The sequence below is a fragment of the Bufo bufo genome, chromosome 8 (genome assembly GCF_905171765.1).
Source record: "Bufo bufo chromosome 8, aBufBuf1.1, whole genome shotgun sequence".
NCBI lineage: Eukaryota > Metazoa > Chordata > Amphibia > Anura > Bufonidae > Bufo > Bufo bufo.
This window is the reverse complement of record NC_053396.1, coordinates 195217-211693: the sequence shown is the minus strand read 5'-3', so window position 1 is coordinate 211693 and position 16477 is coordinate 195217. Positions and strand designations below refer to the sequence as shown.

At 45.0% G+C, this 16477-nt stretch overlaps 1 protein-coding gene across 4 annotated transcripts in view; it reads right to left on the bottom strand.

Annotated features, from left to right (window-relative positions):
• The window catches only part of LOC120977991 (histo-blood group ABO system transferase 1-like), a 36917-nt gene that overhangs the window by 3510 nt on the left and 16930 nt on the right, over nucleotides 1-16477 (bottom strand). For 3 of the 4 annotated variants that reach the window (XM_040406203.1, XM_040406201.1, XM_040406200.1), the window contains 3 exons: nucleotides 10634-10705; nucleotides 9029-9064; nucleotides 8653-8787 (listed from right to left, as the gene is read on the bottom strand). In XM_040406203.1, coding sequence (XP_040262137.1) covers nucleotides 8653-8787; nucleotides 9029-9064; nucleotides 10634-10705 — 243 coding nt within the window. The remainder of the gene's footprint in view (nucleotides 1-8652; nucleotides 8788-9028; nucleotides 9065-10633; nucleotides 10706-16477) is intronic. The other variant, XM_040406202.1, reaches the window with a different exon arrangement.

Genomic DNA, 16477 nt, shown 5'->3' with positions numbered 1-16477 from the left:
CCACCCCGCAGGGGCCGTCATGGTGCTGCGATTTCCTTTGGCCCTAGAATAATGCCCAGTGTTCAGAGGCCATGTACCCTGAACTCGAAAAGTTCTGAGGACATAGTTGTCTGGCTAACACAGGACACCCAATCTTCTACAGCTTCCGCTCGGAACCTTGACGCACCATCCTCCTCCAGCTCAGCTTCGGGCACCTCTCAAGTTACCACTCGCCCGCCTGCCGCCACCACCACCACTAGCACCACAGCCGCTTCCCTTGATCTGTCAGAGGAGTTATTTACACATCAGTTGGAAGAAATGAGTGATGCGCAACCATTATTGCCAAAGGATGTAGATGACAGGGATATGTCTCAGTCCGGCAGCATTACACACATGGACGTACGGTGTGATGATGATGATGTTGTTGTACCCGCTGCTGCTTCCTTTGCTGAGGTGTCAGATACAAGTGAAGCAGTTGATGATGACGATGTTCCGTGGATGTCACGTGGGTGCCCGCTCGAAGAGAAGAAGAAGAACAGGGGGAAAGTTCAGATGGGCAGACAGAGAGAAGGAGGAGACGAGTTGGAAGCAGGGGGAGGTCGTCGCAAGGAGCTAGTGGCACAGTCAGACAGCATGCATCGGCACCCGGGGTCAGCCAGACAGCACGCCAATCAACACATGCTGTTGCCACCACCAGAATGCCATCATTGCAAAGCTCAGCAGTGTGGCATTTTATTTGTGTGTCTGCCTCTGATAACAGCGATGCCATTTGCAAACTGTGCCAAAAGAAACTGAGTCGTGGGAAGTCCAACACCCACCTCGGTACAACTGCTTTGCAAAGGCACATGATCTCACATCACAAACGCCTATGGGATCAACACATGATGAGTACAAGCAGCACAGAAACTCAAAGCCACCATCCTCCTCCTGGTCCATCATCTTCAGCCACGTCAACCACTGCTGTCCTCCTTGCCCCCTCTCAACCATCCGCAACTCCGCCTCTCACCTTCAGCAGTTCCATCTCATCTGCCCACAGTCAGGTGTCTGTCAAGGACATGTTTGAGCGTAAGAAACCAATGTCACAGAGTCACCCCCTTGCCCGGCGTCTGACAGCTGGCTTGTGGGAACTCTTAGCCCGCCAGCTTTTACCATACAAGCTGGTCGAGTCTGAGGCCTTTTAAAAAATTTGTAGCTATTGGGACACCACAGTGGAAGGTACCCGGACAAAATTTGTTTTCACAAAAGGCAATCCCCAACCTGTACTCTATTGTGGAAAAGGAAGTCATGGCATGTCTGGCACACAGTGTTGGGGCAAGGGTCCATCTGACCACTGATACCTAGTCTGCAAAGCATGGTCAGGGCAGGTATATCACCTACACTGCGCATTGGGTAAACCTGCTGAAGGCTGCCAAGCATGGAATGCGTGGCTCTGCAGAGGAGTTGGTGACACCGCCACGACTTGCAGGCAGGCCTGCTGCCACCTCCTCTACTCCTCCTACTCCATCCTCTTCGCTAACCTCCTCGGCTGAGTCCTCTTCTGCTGCTGCGTCTTGCTCCACATCAACTGCACCCCCCCGCCCAACGGCTATTCCACATCCCGGATACGACAGTGTCACGCTGTCTTGGGGTTGACTTGTCTGAAAGCAGAGAGCCACACCGGACCAGCACTCCTGTCCGCCCTGAACGCACAGGTGGATCAGTGGCTGACCCCCTCACCAACTGGAGATCGGCAAAGTGGTGTGTGACAACGGAAGCAATTTGTTGGCGGCATTAAATTTGGGCAAGTTGACACATGTGCCGTGCATGGCACATGTGTGTAATCTGATCGTACAACGCTTTGTGTCTAAGTACCCAGGCTTACAGGACATCCTCAAGCAGGCCAGGAAGGTGTGTGGCCATTTCAGGCGTTCCTACACGGCCATGGTGCACTTTTCAGATATTCAGCGGCAAAACAACATGCCAGTGAGGCGCTTGATTTGCGACAGCCCGACACGTTGGAATTCAACACTCCTAATGTTCGACCGCCTGCTCCAACAAGAAAAAGCTGTCAACGAGTATTTGTATGACCGGGGTGCTAGGACAGCCTCTGCAGAGCTGGGTATTTTTTTGCCACGTTACTGGACGCTCATGCGCAATGCCTGTAGGCTCATGCGTCCTTTTGAGGAGGTGACAAACCTAGTCAGTCGCACCGAAGGCACCATCAGCGACATCATCCCATTTGTTTTCTTCCTGGAGCGTGCCCTGCGAAGAGTGCTGGATCAGGCCGTAGAGGAGCATGAAGAGGAAGAGTTGTGGTCACCATCACCACCAGAAGCAGCCTTATCATCATCACTTGCCGGACCTGCGGCAACGCTGCAAGAGGAGTCTGAGGAAGAGGAGTCAGAGGAGGAATGTGGCTTTGAGGAGGAGGAAAACCAACCACAGCAGGCATCCCAGGTTGCTTGTTGTCACCTATCTGGTACCCGTGGTGTTGTACGTGGCTGGGGGGAAGAACAGACCTTCAGTGAGGATGAGGAACGGGACATGAGTAGCTTGGCATCCAACCTTGTGCAAATGGGGTCTTTCATGCTGTCATGCCTGTTGAGGGACCCTCGTATAAAAAGGCTGAAGGAGAACGACCTGTACTGGGTGGCCACGCTACTAGACCCCCAGTATAAGCAGAAAGTGGCTGAAATGTTACCGAATTACTGCAAGTCGGAAAGGATGCAGCAGTTCAAAACAAGTTAAAAAGTATGCTTTACACAGCCCTTAAGGGGGATGTCACAGCACAACGGGAATCTAACAGGGGAAGAGGGGAAAGTAATCCTCCTCCTACCACAACCACACCGGCAAGGACAGGACGCTTTACAGACGTGTTGTTGATGGAGGACATGCAGAGCTTTTTCAGTCCTACACATCGCCACAGCCCTTCGGGGTCCATCCTCAGAGAACGACTCGACCGAGAGGTAGCAGACTACCTCGCCTTAACTGCAGATATCGACACTCTGAGGAGCGGTGAACCCCTTGACTACTGGGTGTGCAGGCTTGACCTGTGGCCTGAGCTATCCCAATTTGCGATAGAACTTCTGGCCTGCCCCGCTTCAAGTGTCCTGTCAGAAAGGACCTTCAGTGCAGCAGGAGGTATAGTCACTGAGAAGTCGCCTCGGTCAAAAAAGTCTAGATTACCTCACCTTTATTAAGATGAATGAGGAATGGATCCCGAAGGGACTGACAGTGGAGGATGCATTTGACTAAAAAAGGCCTGATGAGCTGCCTTGGGCTAAAAATGGTCCACACGCTGCTGTATTTAATCTCTGCATGCCGGATGACTTGCGTGACTTCTCTGCCACCAACTAGGGTTCAAGCCGCAATGTTTTAGTGCAATATATTTATTAATGATCTTGTAGAAGGCTTCCATAGTAAAAGTATCAATTTTCGCAGATGACACTAAACTGTGTAAAGTAATTTACACTGAAGAGGACAGTATACTGTATATACACTACAGAGGACAGTATACTGTATATATATACTACAGAGGACAGTATACTGTATATATACACCACAGAGGACAGTACACTGTATATATACACCACAGAGGACAGTACACTGTATATATACACCACAGAGGACAGTACACTGTATATATACACCACAGAGGACAGTATACTGTATATATACACCACAGAGGACAGTATACTGTATATATACTACAGAGGACAGTATACTGTATATACACTACAGAGGACAGTATACTGTGTATACACTACAGAGGACAGTATACTGTATATATACTACAGAGGACAGTATACTGTATATATACACTACAGAGGACAGTATACTGTATATACACTACAGAGGACAGTATACTGTATATACACTACAGAGGACAGTATACTGTATATACACTACAGAGGACAGTATACTGTATATACACTACAGAGGACAGTATACTGTATATACACTACAGAGGACAGTATACTGTATATACACTACAGAGGACAGTATACTGTATATACACTACAGAGGACAGTATACTGTGTATACACTACAGAGGACAGTATACTGTGTATACACTACAGAGGACAGTATACTGTATATATACTACAGAGGACAGTACACTGTATATATATACACTACAGAGGACAGTATACTGTATATACACTACAGAGGACAGTATACTGTATATATACACCACAGAGGACAGTATACTGTATATACACTACAGAGGACAGTATACTGTATATACACTACAGAGGACAGTATACTGTATATATACTACAGAGGACAGTATACTGTATATACACTACAGAGGACAGTATACTGTATATACACTACAGAGGACAGTATACTGTGTATATACTACAGAGGACAGTATACTGTATATATACACTACAGAGGACAGTATACTGTATATACACTACAGAGGACAGTATACTGTATATACACTACAGAGGACAGTATACTGTATATACACTACAGAGGACAGTACACTGTATATATACACTACAGAGGACAGTATACTGTATATACACTACAGAGGACAGTATACTGTATATACACTACAGAGGACAGTATACTGTATATACACTACAGAGGACAGTATACTGTATATACACTACAGAGGACAGTATACTGTATATACACTACAGAGGACAGTATACTGTATATACACTACAGAGGACAGTATACTGTATATATACTACAGAGGACAGTATACTGTATATACACACACACTACAGAGGACAGTATACTGTATATATACACTACAGAGGACAGTATACTGTACATATACTACAGAGGACAGTATACTACTACAGAGGGATCTGGATAGATTGGAGGCTTGGGCAGAGAAGAGGCAGATGAGGTTTAACACTGACAAATGTAAGGTTATGCACATGGGAAGGAATAATGCAAGTCACCCGTACATACTAAATGGTAAAACACTCGGTAACACTGACATGGAAAAGGATCTAGGAATTTTAATAAACAGCAAACTAAGCTGCAAAAACCAGTGTCAGGCAGCTGCTGCCAAGGCCAACAAGATAATGGGTTGTATCAGAAGGGGCATAGATGCCCGTGATAAGAACATAGTCCTACCACTTTACACATCACTGGTCAGACCACACATGGAGGACTGTGTACAGTTCTGGGCTCCTGTAAACAAGGCAGACATAGCAGAGCTGGAGAGGGTCCAGAGGAGGGCAACTAAAGTAATAACTGGAATGGGGCAACTACAGGACCCTGAAAGATTATCAAAATTAGGGTTATTCACTTTAGAAAAAAGACGACTGAGAGGAGATCTAATTAATATGTATAAATATATCAGGGGTCAGTACAGAGATATATCCCATCATCTATTTATCCCTGTGACTGACTGTGACGAGGGGACATCCTCTGCGTCTGGAGGAAAGAAGGTTTGTACACAAACATAGAAAAGGATTCTTTACGGTAAGAGCAGTGAGACTATGGACTCTTTACGGTAAGAGCAGTGAGACTATGGACTCTTTACGGTAAGAGCAGTGAGACTATGGACTCTTTACGGTAAGAGCAGTGAGACTATGGACTCTTTACTGTAAGAGCAGTGAGACTATGGACTCTTTACTGTAAGAGCAGTGAGACTATGGACTCTTTACTGTAAGAGAAGTGAGACTATGGACTCTTTACTGTAAGAGCAGTGAGACTATGGACTCTATACTGTAAGAGCAGTGAGACTATGGACTCTTTACTGTAAGAGCAGTGAGACTATGGACTCTTTACTGTAAGAGCAGTGAGACTATGGACTCTATACTGTAAGAGCAGTGAGACTATGGACTCTTTACTGTAAGAGCAGTAAGACTATGGACTCTATACTGTAAGAGCAGTGAGACTATGGACTCTATACTGTAAGAGCAGTGAGACTATGGACTCTATACTGTAAGAGCAGTAAGACTATGGACTCTATACTGTAAGAGCAGTGAGATTGTAGACTCTTTACTGTAAGAGCAGTAAGACTATGGACTCTATACTGTAAGAGCGGTGAGACTATGGACTCTTTACTGTAAGAGCAGTGAGACTATGGACTCTATACTGTAAGAGCAGTGAGACTATGGACTCTTTACTGTAAGAGCAGTGAGACTATGGACTCTATACTGTAAGAGCAGTGAGACTATGGACTCTATACTGTAAGAGCAGTGAGACTATGGACTCTTTACTGTAAGAGCAGTGAGACTATGGACTTTTTACTGTAAGAGCAGTGAGACTATGGACTCTATACTGTAAGAGCAGTGAGACTATGGACTCTATACTGTAAGAGAAGTGAGACTATGGACTCTATACTGTAAGAGCAGTGAGACTATGGACTCTATACTGTAAGAGCAGTGAGACTATGGACTCTATACTGTAAGAGCAGCGAGACTATGGACTCTATACTGTAAGAGCAGCGAGACTATGGACTCTTTACTGTAAGAGCAGCGAGACTATGGACTCTATACTGTAAGAGCAGTGAGACTATGGACTCTATACTGTAAGAGCAGTGAGACTATGGACTCTATACTGTAAGAGCAGTGAGACTATGGACTCTTTACTGTAAGAGCAGTGAGACTATGGACTCTTTACTGTAAGAGCAGTGAGACTATGGACTCTTTACTGTAAGAGCAGTGAGACTATGGACTCTTTACGGTAAGAGCAGTGAGACTATGGAACTCTCTGCCTGAGGAGGTGGTGATGGTGAGTACAATAAAGGAATTCAATAGGGGCCTGGATGTATTTCTGGAGTGTAATAATATTACAGGATATAGCTCCTAGAGAGGGGTCGTTGATCCAAGGAGATATTCTGATTGCCTGATTAGAGTCGGGAAGGAATTTTTTATTCCCCTAAAGTGGGGAAAATTGGCTTCTACCTCACAGGGTTTTTTTTTGTCTTCCTCTGGATCAACTTGCAGGATAACAGGCCGAACTGGATGGACAAATGTCTTTTTTCGGCCTTATGTACTGTTACTTTCTGCCAGGAAAACATAAATTTTTCAGGCATGTGTACATGCCTAATTTCTCTAGCCTCTGGTGCTGCACTGTGGCTGCAAAAAAAAAAAGGCACATACATGTGTCAATTCCCCTTCCTGATCGTTACCTTGTTGTGGTGAAGGGGTTTGCGTATCACAATGAAGCGACCACCTCTATGAGTGTGTTGGCAATGGCAATGTTGGCACACCCCAGATGATAAGGTCGTTGCTTCATTGTGAACAGACCAAAAGCGATCGGCTGGATAATTTTGCATAGAAAAAACATTAATTTTCTTTGTGATCATCTAAGGTGATCATTAAAGCCTACTAGGCCAACAATGGGCCCATACTGCAGAATCAGTGTTTTCTGGGTCACTTAACTGTCACTGAACTACCTCAGCACAACCATAGGCTTTGAAAAACCGCCATCGCCTGCAATCTCCCAAACGTGCGCACGAGCACAGTCATCACTACACAAGATTGACGCATAGAGGAATAAAATTTATGTCATGAGTGTGTCAACTATTGACAACTCTTTGCCGTTGTCTAAACTCTATTCGATACACGTCCCCTGATAGGGGACGTAACAGGGATAAAACTGATAGGAATAGTACTACTTAACATACTACTCATATCGGGTAGCACAGTACATTGCACGGCGCATGCGCAGTGCAGCAAGTTGGAAGTAAGAGGACTAACCAAGCATCTTTTTCCATCTCCCGGTTCCTAAAATCTATTCCATACACCGGCCCCTGATAGGGGACGTAACAGGGATTAAACTGGTAAGAACAGAGATGGGTATTTTTTGGCCGCGTTACTGAACGCTCATGCACAATGGCTGTAGGCTCATGCGTCCTTTTGCGGAGGTGACAAACTTGGTCAGTCAAACCCAAGGTAACATCATCGACCTCATCCCATATGCGTTTTTTCTGGAGCGTGCCCTGCAAAGAGTGCTGGATCAGGCCGTAGATGAGCATGAAGAGGAAGAGTTGTGGTCACCATCACCACCAGAAGCAGCCTTGTCGTCGTCAATTGCTGGACCTGCGGCAATGCAGAGAGAGGAGTCTGAAGAAGAGGAGTCAGAGGAGGAAGGTGGCTTTGAGGAGGTGGAAGACCAACCACAGCAGGCGTCCCAGGGGGCTTGTTGTCACCTTTCGGGGACCCTTGGTGTTGTACGTGGCTGGGTGGAGGAAGAGACCTTCAATGACATCAGTGAGGACAAAGAATGGGACATGGCTAGCTTGGTATCCAACCTTCTGCAAATGGGGAGTTTGCGGTTGTGCAAATGGACTGTTTGCAGTTGTTTGCGGTGCGTTAAACGGGGAGTTTGGTCTGTCACTGTGAAGCGGGCGTAACCCTTACACTACCTGATCGATACAACATCATACCTGATGTTTTAAAGCACGTTATTCCAAACAATTTAGGAATGTTAGGTGATTTATGCCCTTTATGGATTCCAACCCGACTCTGTGTCAACTACGTAATTTCCCATGGGAGTTTTGCCATGGATCCCCCTCCATCACTATTGTGGCCAGAAAGAGTCCCTGTGGGTTTTAAAATTCGCCTGCCTATTATAGTCTATTGTGGTTCGCCCGTTCGTGAAAATTTACGGAAATTCCCGTTCGGTGACGGAATTTTTTTTGTTCGCGACATCTGTAGAGGCTAAGATCCCCGTCTTATGGACGGCGTATTCCTTTCTGCGACATTCGTTACTCACTTCTTAACAGCGAACACCGTGAGGCCGATGTGGACGTCTCTTGGCTGGAACTGTGCATTCAATATGTCAATGTTATAGGTGCCGTTCCAGACAATAGGGGCGAACCAGGGAGCCATCATGGAGATGTCAGACCTCCTGGAAGACAGTGAAAACTGATGGCTACAGTGGATGAGGATCAGAGAGGGTCCAATGGGAATACTTCCTCCACATATGACATTAGACACAGAGATTGCAGATTGGTTAAGACAGTATGTGATTATTAAATATAAAAATAAAGATGCCCCTCCCCCACAAAAATACACATACAGCATGCGGCTGGTGCCCCCCTAATATTAGGGCTTTGACAGCATCAGCAGGCGACAGTGCAAACACTTACGGGGACTTCAAGGCGTCCGGCTTCTCATACAGTATCCTGTAAAATAGGGGGGGGGGGGGGGGGGGGTTAGGAGAAGATAAAATATTTCATATTTCATTCATTGACTAATTCTCATCAGTATGGCCCCAAAAATCCCAAAACAGTCCTTGAATAGTCTGCTCCATCACACAAACCATACAGGGCACAGCCCTGTCCATTCCGTCCCTGCAATAAGTAAGTGCCCCAAGACCATAACCCTACTCCCTGCAGGGTACCACTCCCAGTCCCAGTACTCCCTGCAGGGTACCACTCCCAGTCCCAGTACTCCCTGCAGGGTACCACTCCCAGTCCCACCTGCAGGGTACCACTCCCAGTCCCAGTACTCCCTGCAGGGTACCAGTCCCAGTACTCCCTGCAGGGTACCACTCCCAGTCCCAGTCCTCCCTGCATGGTACCACTCCCAGTCCCAGTACTCCCTGCATGGTACCACTCCCAGTCCCAGTACTCCCTGCAGGGTACCAGTCCCAGTACTCCCTGCAGGGTACCACTCCCAGTCCCAGTACTCCCTGCAGGGTACCAGTCCCAGTACTCCCTGCAGGGTACCACTCCCAGTCCCAGTACTCCCTGCAGGGTACCACTCCCAGTCCCAGTACTCCCTGCAGGGTACCACTCCCAGTCCCAGTACTCCCTGCAGGGTACCACTCCCAGTCCCAGTACTCCCTGCAGGGTACCAGTCCCAGTACTCCCTGCAGGGTACCACTCCCAGTCCCAGTACTCCCTGCATGGTACCACTCCCAGTCCCAGTACTCCCTGCAGGGTACCACTCCCAGTACTCCCTGCAGGGTACCACTCCCAGTACTCCCTGCAGGGTACCACTCCCAGTCCCAGTACTCCCTGCAGGGTACCACTCCCAGTCCCAGTACTCCCTGCAGGGTACCACTCCCAGTCCCAGTACTCCCTGCAGGGTACCACTCCCAGTCCCAGTACTCCCTGCAGGGTACCACTCCCAGTCCCAGTACTCCCTGCAGGGTACCACTCCCAGTCCCAGTACTCCCTGCAGGGTACCACTCCCAGTCCCAGTACTCCCGCAGGGTACCAGTCCCAGTACTCCCTGCAGGGTACCAGTCCCAGTCCCAGTACTCCTTGCAGGGTACCAGTCCCAGTACTCCCTGCAGGGTACCACTCCCAGTCCCAGTACTCCCTGCAGGGTACCACTCCCAGTCCCAGTACTCCCTGCAGGGTACCACTCCCAGTACTCCCTGCAGGGTACCACTCCCAGTACTCCCTGTAATACCTGTATGGTACTACTCCCTGTAGTGCGCCTTTGGCAGACACAACCCCCATCAGGAGTTCTTTATATAACTATGACATTGAAGAATGTTTCCTGCTGTGAAATATTTGGGGGATTATTACATGCACATCCCACAAGAGTATCAGCCAGTGCCCACCACCACTATGAGGGTCTCAGCCAGTGCCCACCACCACTATGAGGGTCTCAGCCAGTGCCCACCACCACTATGAGGGTCTCAGCCAGTGCCCACCACCACTATGAAGGTCTCCATCAGTGGCTAGCACTACGGGGGTCCTTTGTGGGTGGGCTTCCACTGACCCTGCAGACTGTTTTACCTTTGCAGAGCGATGTCTTTATAAAGGTCTTGAGGTGATGAGGAGTCCACGGAGAGATTAGTGGTGGTGCCCCTGGGTGAAGACGACATAAAGTGGGCGCTTTGTGTGGATGATATGGAGGCTTTATACAGGCGTACAGAGGAAAATTGTAGTGTCGTGTGCGATGTGCGAGGCAAGTGACAGATCCATTAATAGGGGTGTTTGATGGTGTCTGGGCTCCATGAGCATAATACCTGTGTACCGTATGTTGATGTAATTCATTCGTACGGTGTGATATACATTACTTATGTGCACGGTATAGCAGTGTCATTTATGTGTGCTGTGTGATATACATTACTTATGTGTACGGTATAGCAGTGTCATTTATGTGTACTGTGTGATATACATTACTTATGTGTACGGTATAGCAGTGTCATTTATGTGTGCTGTGTGATATACATTACTATGTGTACGGTATAGCAGTGTCATTTATGTGTGCTGTGTGATATACATTACTATGTGTACGGTATAGCAGTGTCATTTATGTGTACTGTGTGATATACATTACTTATGTGCACGGTATAGCAGTGTCATTTATGTGTGCTGTGTGATATACATTACTATGTGTACGGTATAGCAGTGTCATTTATGTGTACTGTGTGATATACATTACTATGTGTACGGTATAGCAGTGTCATTTATGTGTGCTGTGTGATATACATTACTATGTGTACGGTATAGCAGTGTCATTTATGTGTACTGTGTGATATACATTACTATGTGTACGGTATAGCAGTGTCATTTATGTGTGCTGTGTGATATACATTACTATGTGTACGGTATAGCAGTGTCATTTATGTGTGCTGTGTGATATACATTAGGCTACTTTCACACTAGCGTTCGGAGCGGATCCGTCTGATGTTTCATCAGACGGATCCGCTCCGATAATGCAGACCTTCAGAACGGATGCGTCTGCATTAAAACTTAGAAAATTTTCTAAGTCTGAAAGTAGCCTGAGCGGATCCGTTCAGACTTTACATTGAAAGTCAATGGGGGACGGATCCGCTTGAAGATTGAGCCATATGGTGTCATCTTCAAACGGATCCGTCCCCATTGACTTACATTGTAAGTGTGGACGGATCCGCTCGCCTCCGCACGGCCAGGCGGACACCCGAACGCTGCAAGCTGCGTTCAGGTGTCCGCTCACTGAGCGGAGCGGAGGCTGAGCGCTGGCAGGCGGATGCATTCTGAGCGGATCCGCCTCCACTGAGAATGCATTGGGGCCAGACGGATGCGTTCGGGGCCGCTCGTGAGAGCCTTCAAACGGTGTGCATGAGCGGACACCTGAACGCAGGTGTGAAAGTAGCCTTACTTATGTGTACGGTATAGCAGTGTCATTTATGTGTACTGTGTGATATACATTACTATGTGTACGGTATAGCAGTGTCATTTATGTGTGCTGTGTGATATACATTACTATGTGTACGGTATAGCAGTGTCATTTATGTGTGCTGTGTGATATACATTAGGCTACTTTCACACTAGCGTTCGGAGCGGATCCGTCTGATGTTTCATCAGACGGATCCGCTCCGATAATGCAGACCTTCAGAACGGATGCGTCTGCATTAAAACTTAGAAAATTTTCTAAGTCTGAAAGTAGCCTGAGCGGATCCGTTCAGACTTTACATTGAAAGTCAATGGGGGACGGATCCGCTTGAAGATTGAGCCATATGGTGTCATCTTCAAACGGATCCGTCCCCATTGACTTACATTGTAAGTGTGGACGGATCCGCTCGCCTCCGCACGGCCAGGCGGACACCCGAACGCTGCAAGCTGCGTTCAGGTGTCCGCTCACTGAGCGGAGCGGAGGCTGAGCGCTGGCAGGCGGATGCATTCTGAGCGGATCCGCCTCCACTGAGAATGCATTGGGGCCAGACGGATGCGTTCGGGGCCGCTCGTGAGAGCCTTCAAACGGTGTGCACGAGCGGACACCTGAACGCAGGTGTGAAAGTAGCCTTACTTATGTGTACGGTATAGCAGTGTCATTTATGTGTGCTGTGTGATATACATTACTATGTGTACGGTATAGCAGTGTCATTTATGTGTACTGTGTGATATACATTACTATGTGTACGGTATAGCAGTGTCATTTATGTGTACTGTGTGATATACATTACTTATGTGTACGGTATAGCAGTGTCATTTATGTGTGCTGTGTGATATACATTACTATGTGTACGGTATAGCAGTGTCATTTATGTGTACTGTGTGATATACATTACTATGTGTACGGTATAGCAGTGTCATTTATGTGTGCTGTGTGATATACATTACTTATGTGTACGGTATAGCAGTGTCATTTATGTGTGCTGTGTGATATACATTACTTATGTGTACGGTATAGCAGTGTCATTTATGTGTGCTGTGTGATATACATTACTATGTGTACGGTATAGCAGTGTCATTTATGTGTACTGTGTGATATACATTACTATGTGTACGGTATAGCAGTGTCATTTATGTGTACTGTGTGATATACATTACTATGTGTACGGTATAGCAGTGTCATTTATGTGTGCTGTGTGATATACATTACCTGTGTACGGTATAGCAGTGTCATTTATGTGTGCTGTGTGATAGACATTACTATGTGTACGGTATAGCAGTGTCATTTATGTGTACTGTGTGATATACATTACTATGTGTACGGTATAGCAGTGTCATTTATGTGTGCTGTGTGATATACATTACCTGTGTACGGTATAGCAGTGTCATTTATGTGTACTGTGTGATATACATTACTTATGTGTACGGTATAGCAGTGTCATTTATGTGTGCTGTGTGATATACATTACTATGTGTACGGTATAGCAGTGTCATTTATGTGTGCTGTGTGATATACATTACTATGTGTACGGTATAGCAGTGTCATTTATGTGTGCTGTGTGATATACATTACTATGTGTACGGTATAGCAGTGTCATTTATGTGTGCTGTGTGATATACATTACTATGTGTACGGTATAGCAGTGTCATTTATGTGTACTGTGTGATATACATTACTTATGTGTACGGTATAGCAGTGTCATTTATGTGTGCTGTGTGATATACATTACTATGTGTACGGTATAGCAGTGTCATTTATGTGTACTGTGTGATATACATTACTATGTGTACGGTATAGCAGTGTCATTTATGTGTACTGTGTGATATACATTACTTATGTGTACGGTATAGCAGTGTCATTTATGTGTACTGTGTGATATACATTACTTATGTGTACGGTATAGCAGTGTCATTTATGTGCACGGTGTGATATACATTACTTATGTGTACGGTATAGCAGTGTCATTTATGTGTGCTGTGTGATATACATTACTTATGTGTACGGTATAGCAGTGTCATTTATGTGTGCTGTGTGATATACATTACTTATGTGTACGGTATAGCAGTGTCATTTATGTGTACTGTGTGATATACATTACTATGTGTACGGTATAGCAGTGTCATTTATGTGTACTGTGTGATATACATTACTATGTGTACGGTATAGCAGTGTCATTTATGTGTGCTGTGTGATATACATTACTATGTGTACGGTATAGCAGTGTCATTTATGTGTACTGTGTGATATACATTACTTATGTGTACGGTATAGCAGTGTCATTTATGTGTGCTGTGTGATATACATTACCTGTGTACGGTATGGCAGTGTCATTTATGTGTGCTGCGTGATATACATTACCTGTGTACGGTATAGCAGCGTCATTTATGTGTGCTGTGTGATATACATTACTTATGTGTACGGTATAGCAGTGTCATTTATGTGTGCTGTGTGATATACATTACCTGTGTACGGTATAGCAGTGTCATTTATGTGTGCTGTGTGATATACATTACTTATGTGTACGGTATAGCAGTGTCATTTATGTGTGCTGCGTGATATACATTACTATGTGTACGGTATAGCAGTGTCATTTATGTGTGCTGTGTGATATACATTACCTGTGTACGGTATAGCAGTGTCATTTATGTGTGCTGTGTGATATACATTACTATGTGTACGGTATAGCAGTGTCATTTATGTGTACTGTGTGATATACATTACTATGTGTACGGTATAGCAGTGTCATTTATGTGTACTGTGTGATATACATTACTATGTGTACGGTATAGCAGTGTCATTTATGTGTGCTGTGTGATATACATTACCTGTGTACGGTATAGCAGTGTCATTTATGTGTGCTGTGTGATATACATTACTATGTGTACGGTATAGCAGTGTCATTTATGTGTACTGTGTGATATACATTACTATGTGTACGGTATAGCAGTGTCATTTATGTGTACTGTGTGATATACATTACTATGTGTACGGTATAGCAGTGTCATTTATGTGTGCTGTGTGATATACATTACTATGTGTACGGTATAGCAGTGTCATTTATGTGTGCTGTGTGATATACATTACTATGTGTACGGTATAGCAGTGTCATTTATGTGTACTGTGTGATATACATTACTATGTGTACGGTATAGCAGTGTCATTTATGTGTACTGTGTGATATACATTACTATGTGTACGGTATAGCAGTGTCATTTATGTGTACTGTGTGATATACATTACTATGTGTACGGTATAGCAGTGTCATTTATGTGTACTGTGTGATATACATTACTATGTGTACGGTATAGCAGTGTCATTTATGTGTACTGTGTGATATACATTACTATGTGTACGGTATAGCAGTGTCATTTATGTGTACTGCGTGATATACATTACTATGTGTACGGTATAGCAGTGTCATTTATGTGTGCTGTGTGATATACATTACTATGTGTACGGTATAGCAGTGTCATTTATGTGTGCTGTGTGATATACATTACTATGTGTACGGTATAGCAGTGTCATTTATGTGTGCTGCGTGATATACATTACCTGTGTACGGTATAGCAGCGTCATTTATGTGTGCTGTGTGATATACATTACTTATGTGTACGGTATAGCAGTGTCATTTATGTGTACTGTGTGATATACATTACTATGTGTACGGTATAGCAGTGTCATTTATGTGTACTGTGTGATATACATTACCTGTGTACGGTATAGCAGTGTCATTTATGTGTACTGTGTGATATACATTACTATGTGTACGGTATAGCAGTGTCATTTATGTGTACTGTGTGATATACATTACTATGTGTACGGTATAGCAGTGTCATTTATGTGTACTGTGTGATATACATTACCTGTGTACGGTATAGCAGTGTCATTTATGTGTGCTGTGTGATATACATTACCTGTGTACGGTATAGCAGTGTCATTTATGTGTGCTGTGTGATATACATTACTTATGTGTACGGTATAGCAGTGTCATTTATGTGTGCTGTGTGATATACATTACTATGTGTACGGTATAGCAGTGTCATTTATGTGTGCTGTGTGATATACATTACCTGTGTACGGTATAGCAGTGTCATTTATGTGTGCTGTGTGATATACATTACTATGTGTACGGTATAGCAGTGTCATTTATGTGTGCTGTGTGATATACATTACTATGTGTACGGTATAGCAGTGTCATTTATGTGTGCTGTGTGATATACATTACTTATGTGTACGGTATAGCAGTGTCATTTATGTGTGCTGTGTGATATACATTACTATGTGTACGGTATAGCAGTGTCATTTATGTGTACTGTGTGATATACATTACTTATGTGTACGGTATAGCAGTGTCATTTATGTGTACTGTGTGATATACATTACTTATGTGTACGGTATAGCAGTGTCATTTATGTGTACTGTGTGATATACATTACTTATGTGTACGGTATAGCAGTGTCATTTATGTGTACTGTGTG